The following is an 11,608-nucleotide window of genomic DNA, read 5'->3' on the forward strand; positions in this document are numbered from 1 at the left end:
GTCGTTAAAGTTTCGTTGAAACGAAGTTACGGAAAATTAATTAACACACGGAGACGTAACAATATTTACTTCTATTCTTAGCCTGTGGACATCGAAGGTTGGATTTGTTTGTCATTAATGTTTCACATACACTTTATCACCCTACTCATCTTCTCCTTTATCGGTTTGTTCCTTTCTCCCTAAGACCTTGGCAACTCGGGAGGGTGGTTCCTCCTTTTCTCCTATTTTCCTTCCTTCTATTTCCCATCATTACCTTCGACCGGAACCAAATAGGCTTCTGTGTCCGGTCAGGGCTCTTTGTTGTTATATGGCCTGTACTGCTACCTTCCATGGTACACATTCCTGACTCTTTATTCCCTGACAATCCTCCCCTTTTGTGATCTTTAACCTTCTATCCTTACTAATTAGGTTTGCCTTTTGGTTCGATTGGCCTATTCTTCCCTACCTTCTCCCAGACTTTGTTCCAGGTGTCCTCCCATCAGATCCGACACCTCACTTTTTTTCGTTTTTTTCGTCTAATGGAGGAGATTCTGCAATCTAGCATGTGGACCACTCCCAGTACGCTCATCTGCCACTATTTCCATCATATCATGGTTTCCTTTTCATTGGGGTTTTGTCTACCACCTTTGGCCATTCTTCAGACTTAGGTGCAATTCTAACTGGTAAGTTTTTTTCATACTTTCTTTCAGGAGCCATGTTAACTCATGCTTTATCTTCCATGGCTTCACATGCTCACTGTGGAGATGGGGTGTTCCACAAGATTGCTTGATGGTGAATAACCTTGCAATATTTTGCTTCATAAACATGCCTGTCCCAGATCGTACCACCCATGGACTACATGGGTAAAGCAGAAGGGAATTTCTGCCCATCCCTGCCATGCTTAGGGTAAATAACTCGGTATGGTCTGCTTTTTAAAATAAGTGGTCATGGTCACCCATTGCACTGTCTCCAGTTATGATGTTCCTCCGGACTCTCCACTCATTTTTGCCATCCTTTCTTTGAGTGGAGTATGGGAGTCCTTGCCCACGGTCCAGTTCTAGGCCACTGAAGTGGTTGATTATGGAGGCACCCTGCTGAATGAGTTCCACACAATAACCATTCAGTTACAGAGTAGGGCAGTGGTGTTCTGTGGGTTTAGATGATGTAAGATCATCCTATTTGTGATAACCAATACAACAGAGTGAGACATCAGAATTTAGTTCACCTCCTTGATTGGGAGCATTCATCCTACTCTTGCGTGGATGTCGGTACCCCACAAGGATGTTTTGGATTAGAGTGAACCAATCAACATAAGTTCTCACACAGGTTTGGGTTGTCTATTTTCCTCCATCTGTGTTGTAGGTCACAGCAGTGGTATGTGGGATTGTTATGGTTCTGTTCTTGATTTTCCCTGATTCTTTTCTTACAGGGATGTTGTTGCCATTGGATGGTCCTGGCCTGTACCACAGTTGGAGGAGTTGATTCCATGCAATAGATATTCTTTCGATACCAGATGTCAATTTCCTGGATGGATGGCTCAGAGCTAATCCTTGTGCCATAATCAGGAATCAGTGGGTCTTAATCCTCATTTTTTGTGTTTGTGGTGAAGATGGTATGATCTTCATCCTACCTTCGTGTGGATGTTGGTACCCTGCGAGGAGCTTTTGGATGTAGTTGACTTACCGACTACGGTCCACTGTGTCCTAGCCACTCTACATCCAGGGGCGCATCCTTGTTTACCCACTTTTCTCTTCTGGAATTTAGTTCAATATCTTTCTCTGGTTAGGATCACTTTCCTACCCCATTGTCTTCCACTCGGATGTGCTCCTTCCATTTTCTGCCCTTATATCTTACACATTCCACACATAGGCGAAGTATATACGTGGCTCAGAAGTGGTGTGATTCCCCTCTTCTGATCTTCGGATCTGTATCTCTTATTTCCAGGGGTATCTTTTAGACTCTCTGGAGGTACTTCTGTCATTCCCTTGCACCAGTCTCACCTCCTTCTCAATGTGGGATTCTTACTAATCTTGTGAGAGGTGGTAAGTACCGTATCGAAAGTAATAATTTTTATATACTGAAAATGCATTTCTGATAGGTACTTACCTCATTTCACACTTCCCTTCACTCCTCCCCACTTTTCTTCAGTGCTGACATATTATGCTAAACTTCGAAGTGATAGTTCAGTGAGGAGTGTAGAGGGAGTCACATACATCACATGAGCATATTATGCTCCCATTGGTTAGAAGGTGATGCATGATGATTTGCATGAGAGACATGTTGGAATATAATAATTCCAATAGGGGAGCAGAAGGCTTGTGGCATGCATAAAGAAAAAGTTTGCATATAGAGGGCAGCACTGAATGAGAATAGCTAATCTTGTGAGAGGAGGTAAGTACATATTGGAGATACATTTTAAGTATAAGAAAATTATAAACTTCGGACATTTGTCTTCTACTTTCCTCCTTCCAACATGTCTTCCTCCATAGCAACTTTCTTCTCCTTCGAAAGTTGTCTAATTTAGAGTGGCTGGTTCGGCTTTCCAATTCAGTCTCACCACCACCCAGTATCTCATTCTTTTGGGACTCTCTTCTCATGTGTCTTCTGTTCCTCTTTGATATGCTAATACATGACCCATTCAGTGGTATCTGGCAGGTTAATATAGGTATATTCAGAGATCCACTGTTTTGTTTTCCCTTTATGGTGACTCACTCAGTCCCACAAGACCCTCCTTTCCCCCATCTTTCCCAGAATTGAATCTTTTCCAAGCCCTTTAGAACTCATCAGTTTGTCTATGAACTCATTCCACCTATATATACAGGTTTCATTGTCTGTTGTAAGCAACGTGACACATTGTATTGCTTTGTGCTTGACAACAACCGACCTTACAAACAATTTCTCCACCATTGCCTTAGTTTAGGTGGGATACTGTTCTGGATGCTTGATCCTGCTCTATTTTCTGGTCTCCAGAGAAGAGGTTGTACTCTTTCTCTATAGTCTCAAAATAAAGGCTGCTTTGTAGGCTTTCCTTTATTTAATGTCTTGTCTGTTTTTTATTCTCATGATACAGTTAGGCACTACTTTGTTGTTTCCTCCATCCCCTCAACAAGGAGGACCTTTCTTGGAACTTCTATTTTTCTGGTTCTATACTTTCTCTTTTGAGATAATGACCACTGTGATCAGTTTTCTTATCTTGGGCCCTGGTAGCTAATTGACTTTCTCACTTAAGCCTTAACCCTTCTCAAAGAGTGGTCTTTTCATCCTCTAGAGTTTTCACTGGATTTGCTCCCCATATGAGAGCCCCTGAATCAGTACCTTTCCAGCTCACCTCTGCTCATTGTTTACCCTCATTTAATCTCCAATCCCATACTAAAGCTCTGGCAGAGGAAACTCTGTGTCTGGAATAGTTCAAACTCCTACTCTATTAATCATTGTTATTTCTTTCCTTTTTCATTTGCAGGAGCCATTGCTCTTCATATCTGGGCTGTCTCCCACACTCTTTACCACAGGGTCAGACTAATCTACTTCCATGACTGATCTTTCCTGTCCACCATACAGTTTCCAGACTTACAGTGCTAAAATATGGGGTCTGATTTCCTGTGGTTGCCAAAGTGCAGATGGACCAATTCACCTGTACTACAACTCTACTTTCCATTTATTTTGTTGGTTATTATGCATACTCTTTCTAGAAAACAAATTACTATACTTCTAATAGTGGTAACCCACTGATGTCCAGGGCTACACACACACACACCTACATGGGAAGACTCAGTGTGTGCTTGTCCCTGTATAGCAGGACTGGGTAATTCCTTATTTTGGATGTCTTTGGATGGTGATTGAATGTTTTCTCCTTCCAACTCCCTTCACTGTACAGTTGTTCCAAACCAATCATCTTTTTTTTTCTGTATGCTTTATTCACCACCTGTCATATTTGTCATCTTACAGCTTCTCTTGACTCTGGCTATTGTTGTCTCCTGTATTAGACATGGTAGGCAGGGATGTGGGTGATTCCCCAACACATTTTTGTCACAATCCTTACACCACAGGTAAGTTTCACCTACCCTTGGTTTAGTCTCTCACCAGTTGCCATTTTCTACCCTTCACAGTAGGTTTCTGACTTCTCTTTTGTTTTTTATGTCTCCCAACCACCTTTTTCACACACACTGTTTCACTGTCTCTACATATATATATATATATATATATATAAAGGAGATGATGTAATCCACCGTGTGGCCAGTGTTTTTTAACAGGGAATACTTCTCTTTCCCCAAATCTGTACCAAGCAGGAGGAGTATGGAAAATGTTAAGCCCATCTGCTCTTACTATGTTTCTGCTGTTGGTTTTCACAAGACTATTTTGGTGGTGTATATATATATATTTTCTCCAAAAAACCAAAAGAATACACCAAGTGTATGCTTACCCTCATACCTGCCTTGTGCCTGCTGCTTTTAGTTGCAGTAACCCATTGCACTTTCTCTCAGTGTGAGATATAATTCTAGATATTTGCCTAATGACACAATCAAAGCACCTCTCAGGTGTTCTCCCCCTCATGCAAATTCTTCCCCACCCATTACTTCTAGTAGAGTATGAGAGAACTCTTGCTTCCCTAGTCCCAAGCCACTGGGGAAGTCAGTATGTGGAGTTCCTCATCAGATGGTGAAATCCCACTGGTGTGAGATTGAGAGGACATCCTCTCATTTGGTCTTTCCCTTTCTGATGGTATTTTCAGCTAGGAGCTCATCTTTGTAACTTATTTGTCTGATGAGCTTCTACACTATATTCAGTGTGGGATTCTAGCTGTTTTTTGTGCAGAGAGTTGAGTAGCATTTCTGAAATTAACATTTTCTTTACTGAAAATATACTTCATGTAGATACTCACCTCTATGTACAACCTCCCACACTTACTTCCTAGTTCTGGTACATTTCTTGTCAAGAATGAGTCTTGTTAAAATGCTAGTACTCATGGGGATTACTGGATGTGGAAAATGTGTCACCTTTCTATTGGTGGAGGCTATACTCTGATGATGATTACATCATTAACACACATGTATGGGTGGGGGCTTTGTTCAAGGGTTTTGGCTTGTGCAGGAATCTTCATGGCAGTGTATGTAATGTAAGAGCCATTCACTGTGCAGAGGTGAGTATTGATTAGAAATACATTTTCAGGCAAGGCAAACGTTAACTTAGGTAAAATAGTAAAAACTTGTGATACATCAAGTTATGACTGAATTATCTTTTTTTTTTTTAATGGTGGTTTTCACAACTAGACAAAGATTATCGACATGCCCTGAATCAACCTGAAAGAAACTTGTTTAAATAAGTGATGTTCTTAAAAGAGTGGTTTTCAGTGGACCATGTAAAATTAATGACACAATTTGTTTTTGCAGTTTCTCTGCTGAAGTTACATTTTTTTCTATTATGTATGTCATTTAAATTGAAAAATGAAATTTCTGTGTATATTTTATATTAAAATGTGCCAGAACATAGATGTTTCTAAACAGCTGTAAATGTGGCTTTGTTAGTTGTTAATATCATAGATTTATTTTCTCAGTAATGAGATTTTCTTAAAGATATATCAGATTTTGATTAGACAGTTTTTGCATTTTCATTTAAATAGTAGCTGAATAGAATGCTGTAAGGCCTCATTAGCTGTCTTAAGTAGCCAACTTTTAATACATGTTCAGTACACCAATCACAAGTAAGTTAAGAGTGCAGTCTATTTGTGAAAAGAACAGATATAGAATGTTAATCTGAAATACACACAAAATTTTGTAAATATAATCCTTATTTATAATTGTGACGGTTTTTACAACAGGTTTCTTGTGTTATACATTGGGGCTCTTTCTTAATGCAGAGAATGTGTGAAACAGGAGTTATCAAATGATCTAAGTACGGAAAGTTCATATTTTCTTTGTAGTTTGCACCTCTGAAATTCATTCCTGGTCATTCTGTAAATGCTACTCAAGTCCTTGTTTTGTATTAAGACCTCACTTTAATGATCACTATAATTGTTTTATTTACATTTAAGTCACCCGAATAGTGAAATACTGCATTGATAAAATGCTCTTAAACTTAAGAATCCAAAGTTTTTAACTTTAAATAAGAATAATAATGTATTTCATACATTTTAAATAATGTTTTTTCTTTGCTATTGTACATGTTTGCACCTTAAACGTGAGTGAAGCATTATACCTAAAAAAAAAATCATACATCTCACATGTGCTTTTGCAAAGCTGTGCTATTATTTGCTTTTATAGATTTTGCTTTCATAACATATATTATTTGAAATAACTTACTAACTCCAATTTTTTAGAATAATGCAAAATTTCATGAGCACTGTGTTTTTAGATTAAAGAGCTATTTTTTAATGGTATGAGTAATGCTTCACTTTGATATAGGTCTATAAAATGTATGTCTTTAAAGAAAGTTTTAGGCAACGGTGTAGTAGCAAATAGAGGTGGAAAAGAGTTGATGATTTTCAGGCACTTGGCACTTACAAGAGTATCAATTAATTTAATTAAACAATCCCAGGCGGATGATATTTGGTCAACAAATCCCTGTTAATTAATTGTTATGAAGTGGTTATGTGTATAATTGGACTTTGAAACTTGTGATCCAAGACTGCATATGTACATATCCTTAGCTGAAGATAACTTTCTCCATGACTTCAACTTGCAACATTTAAAGACTATTTTGTAAAATTTACCTTAAGTCTATAAATTGTATAGCAAAATATATATTTTATATTGTAGATTACTATGTAGTACTATCAATTTTACTCTCTGAATCCTTGTATTGAAGTATTTACAGTTCAGTTAGTTTTGGATAAAGACTGGCCACTATGACACTATTGTTCTTTTAAATTAACAGGCTATAAAATCATCATGTACTTCATTATCTATTGATTTTCTGTTTGTAATATTATTTATAAATATTTTTTCATATTTCATCACACCTACATTAATCTGCATATAAACCACAAAAAAGAGAAAACTGTTTCTTCTGTCTTTTTCTTTGTGTTTATTTTCAGGAGTAGTAGACACTGTGAAGGAACTTAGAAGAGCTCATGGAATAAAGATTGGATCAACCACAGGCTTCCCAAAGGAGATCCTACAGACATTACTGAGGACTTCAGAAAGTCAGGGATATGTACCAGAAGCTAATGTTGCTGCTGATGAAGTACCAGAAGCAAGACCTTGTCCTTATATGGTCTGGACATGTGCCATGAGATTGGGAGTACACCCAATAGAGGCCATCATCAAAGTAAGATATCACTAGTTGTATATTTAACAAATCAAGGTGACAGCAAAGTAAATTTGGGGCCTCTGATAGCTTAGGTGAAATAAAAAGAAGTAAATATATAAAATGGACAAAAACTGAAGTTACAACTTTAATATGGGAAGTTTTGTTTATAAAAATCCAAATAATCAAATATAAATGAAGCAGAGCAACTACAGAATGTAAAATAATGAAATTTAGAACGCTGTGTTAAAAGAACCAAAGAGAATAAATCTAAAATAAAACCAAAACATGCCTACTTCAAATTCTCTATTTAACTATTTAGAGAAAATCCAGACTGTGCTAATATCTAATATCACAGACCAAGACCATGCACTGCAATTTCATTAACAGAGAACACTGTCACACACACTTGACAAAAAAAAAGTGATGATAATTGAGGGCTCCCCAGCTGTAGCAATCATCACATATCAAAATTATGCACAAGTTGCCTAAAAGTTAGCAAAGTTTTCTTTCATCAGAAGTTTCTGAAAGTCATAAGTTGAACAATTGCTATAGCTTTGAAGAAAATAGCCTTAGTTTTCTTTTTTTACAACTAGCCTGAGGTGGATTAAGCAAGAAAGCTTGGTTAGAAATATACATTTAGACATACAAGCAATACTTTAGCAAAATGTCCAGAAAAAACTGTGAACCATTGTGGAATATTGATAGAACAAAAAAATTACCTTTGAAGGGGGAGAAATAACTACCACAAAAAATAGTCTAAAACTTTGTTATCATATATTCATTTATGTATACAGTATCCATGGATGTGATAATGAATATCTCAGTTATATGAAATACATAAACATAACATAAACTTGATCTCAAAATGTAAAATTATAACAAAGCTTCTTCATAAACAACATTTGTAGTTTGCTTTCCATCTACCCATAAATAAAGAATTTGGGGTGATCCCACCCTTGAACACCCTACATCTCATTGACCATGAGAAAAGCATGGCTTTTGAGAAACAACCCAGAAACTTTCTTACTGTAACTTTTAACCCCTTTAGAATATTCAATATTGTCTAAATCATCAACCTGCCAAGAATGCTTGAGATTGACTCAATAGGCTGGGAGTAATTAACCAACAGACTTTACAAAATAGAAATAGGGTTAAGTTCAATTTTGACCCCCCCCCCCTTAAGACATTCCCCATACTTAACCAACAGACTTTACAAAATAGAAATAGGGTTAAGTTCAATTTTGACCCCCCCCCCCTTAAGACATTCCCCATAGTTCATAGTGTTTACACAGTAATTTTGATTGAGATTGGCCCAATAGGCTCAGAGGAGTTAGGGTGCAAACAAACATACATTTCATCTTTATGTATACAGAGAGATTGTTTATTACATTTTAAACTAATTAATAATTTCATTTGTTTCATTTGACATGCACTGAATGTAAGCCTGTTAACTGAGTGTGGGAGAAATGTACATTATTCAGATTTTTTTAATTATTAGGTTGTGGCTTTGACTACCTGAGCAGCAAGAATTCTTGAATCATTTAACTCATCATTCAAGTGACATATCTCAGCCCTTTACTTAACCACAGGATATGTTTGCAAATTATTTTTTTCACTTATTAGTGGTAAAAACGTTAATTGTACTGTTCTTGGTTATGTTGAAGAATTAAATATTTTTTTTCTCTCTCTTTACTGTCAGTTGTGTGTGTGTTCCATCTTGTGTTATATTCTCTACTGTGGGTCTTTGTTAGCCAGTCACCATTTCTCATTTCTGCAGTGTTCCTATGCATTCTTATATGGGCATGGTTTCTTTTGGTTCTCAAACAAGTCTGCATCAATTTTTCATTATGAATATTTATGTTTATAATTTTAGTACTAAAACAACAGTTGAGATTCAGCTCATGAAGCTTAGATGTGGATGTTTTTCTCTTTATTTTTTACAGTGTAGATAGTTCACCCATATTGCTGTGTTTGCTACCTCTTCAACTGAGTGTCACTACTGCTACCTTTGAAACTGACATTTTTCATGAAAAATGATAATTGTGATTTTTTCCAATGGATAATGTAAGAATGAAAAAATGCAAATTTATTTGTAAATAGTAGTACTTTCTTGCTATAATAACATAATATAGAATGCTCAGAACAGCCTATGTTTTTGAATGATGAGAGGAAAGCAGGTAACAATCATACAGTCTTTGATATATTCAATGATAGTATTTAAAGAACACAACATAAACAAATATGATGACAGTAATAATAATAATAAATGAGTTAATAAACTAAAATGAAATAATATATTCCATAATATTAGAAGATAGTATGTCCCTTATTATTTGTTCAAGTTTATTATTGTTTTAATTAATTTCAGTAGCATCAGCTTCTTAATATTATGTTATCTGTCAATCCAGCTTGTTTTGGCTCCAAAATGTCTTTACCTGTTGAGGAAATGTACTCAACAACTGCACTCAATGTAATGGGTGTACTGAAGTAAATGAAGAGAGATTTAAAAGCTGATGAAAGGAACAAGCTTAATTCTATATCTTTTGAAGTAGATGGTTCTTTGTTCAGGAACAATGTTATTTGATCATTGCTACTTTGGGACAAATTACTTGCAGATTTTGCTTGTTGTTTAAAGCGCATGAAGAAGTCTTCTTTGTCAGTGCTCAAAAATGACAAAAAAATCACTTATTTTAGCATTTGCTCAACTTTCATAACCAAGCCTTCCATTTTCTCTGAAAGTTTTTTAATCATTCTTTGTTTTACAGTTTCCTTCCTAGTGTTCAAGCTAATCCAAATTCATTTTAAACCTTGAGTGAAAAGCAGATGTAAGAACATGTTCCTTATTGACAAAGGCAGCTTCAAAGTTCTTCTCAATTCCTGAAATCAAAGCATTAACAAGTAGCTTGCAAGTCTGGAGTGATATATCACAAAGATCTTTCAGTTTTGTCAACATGCAGTAAGTGTTGGTAAAAGTAGTTCTACATAGGCCTTAGTTTCACTTTGAAGTAAATCCAGTGTGCATGCTACAGATTGCATGAAGATAATGTATTCTTTGATGAAGTTTATATTAAAAATGTTGAAATGAGTGATGCCCTAGCTCATCAAACACTTTAGTAACTTAACTCTCTCTCTTCATTGTTATTCTCTCCATACAAACAAATTCCACCAGTTGCACTTGGAACAACAAAACATTCACCAAGTTCTTGTTGTATAAGGTTGGCTGCTATGATGTTGCAGGTCTTTATGTTCCAAAGTGTCTGGGCCTTCTCAAATTCTGATAGGGACACTTTCTTGAACACTTTGTCACTCAAAGCATTTTCTACATCAGTGGTTGCTATTGAATTGAACGTATGTGCCACACATTGAAGATGCTCGGGGAGAAAGCAAACGTCACTAGATTCTGTTTCACTACTAATGATATTGGAAATGCTGTGGAAGTTTACCTTATTTTCCTGTTCTTCATCACTTGACTTGGGTGTGCTTTGGTCTGCTTTGGAATCACCTGCATTGCTACTTACAAGTTCAGTCCTTGATTCATTGGAGAAGATCCTGCAGAAACAAATTGTAAAATATAAAAACAAATGTGTATGTGATGTGTGGCATAGCATAGTAGTACCATCTTGGTATGGTATAATGATGATATTAATTTAATTTCTTTCACAGTGATCCTCTCTAGCCATTGCTAGCCATTCGAAACACCTATCACTGACCAGTTTATATATTAATCAAAAACCAGGTAAAAGAGATATGACTTCAAAAGACTTTTAAAAGAACTGATAGGCTTTGCACCTTTCAGCTCAATAGGGAGAGTGTTCTTAAGCTTAGGAGCACAGACAGAAAAGGCAAGATAAAAAAATGTGAGAGAGAAACAGTACCGATACTAATGTATACTAGCCTTGACCAGCAAGAGACTTGTGGTAGTTTTTCATGCTCTTACTTGAACTTTTCTTATTCTATCATTTTCACACACAGCATTTAAACTATGCTTTACTGTAGCCATTATGTATAAGATCAATCAATCCTGTTATATTTGAAAAAATTTATGAGGTCAGAAAAACAAACTTGCATAGACTAACCTATATTTAACTCTCTCATTACAGGTATCTATTTTGCTCATGTCACAAGATTTTAGTGAGTTACATTCTAAATTTAATTAAACTACTTTATTATCATAGTATGTGAATAAATATAGCATGAAAACATAGCTGATAATTCATATTTTAATAGCATAGAAGTTTTAAGTTCTTAAATTTAGATTTTACAAAACAATATTTAAAAAAAATCCTGAATTTCCCCTAGTGTGAGAATTTCTCACAAGGCATCCCCTCTTCTCTAATTTATTCACCATTATATATATATATATATATATATATATATATATATA

At 35.9% G+C, this 11,608-nt stretch overlaps 1 protein-coding gene across 4 annotated transcripts in view; it reads left to right on the top strand.

Annotated features, from left to right (window-relative positions):
* The window catches only part of LOC106462270 (phosphonoacetaldehyde hydrolase-like), a 57,374-nt gene that overhangs the window by 36,339 nt on the left and 9,427 nt on the right, over positions 1–11,608 (top strand). For 3 of the 4 annotated variants that reach the window (XM_013922170.2, XM_022389469.1, XM_022389467.1), the window contains exon 5: positions 7,010–7,242. In XM_013922170.2, coding sequence (XP_013777624.2) covers positions 7,010–7,242 — 233 coding nt within the window. Of the gene's footprint in view, positions 1–7,009; positions 7,243–9,989; positions 10,181–11,608 lie in introns of all 4 variants that reach the window. The other variant, XR_002611191.1, reaches the window with a different exon arrangement.

This window comes from Limulus polyphemus, unplaced genomic scaffold (assembly GCF_000517525.1).
Source record: "Limulus polyphemus unplaced genomic scaffold, Limulus_polyphemus-2.1.2 Scaffold1129, whole genome shotgun sequence".
Taxonomy (NCBI): domain Eukaryota; kingdom Metazoa; phylum Arthropoda; class Merostomata; order Xiphosura; family Limulidae; genus Limulus; species Limulus polyphemus.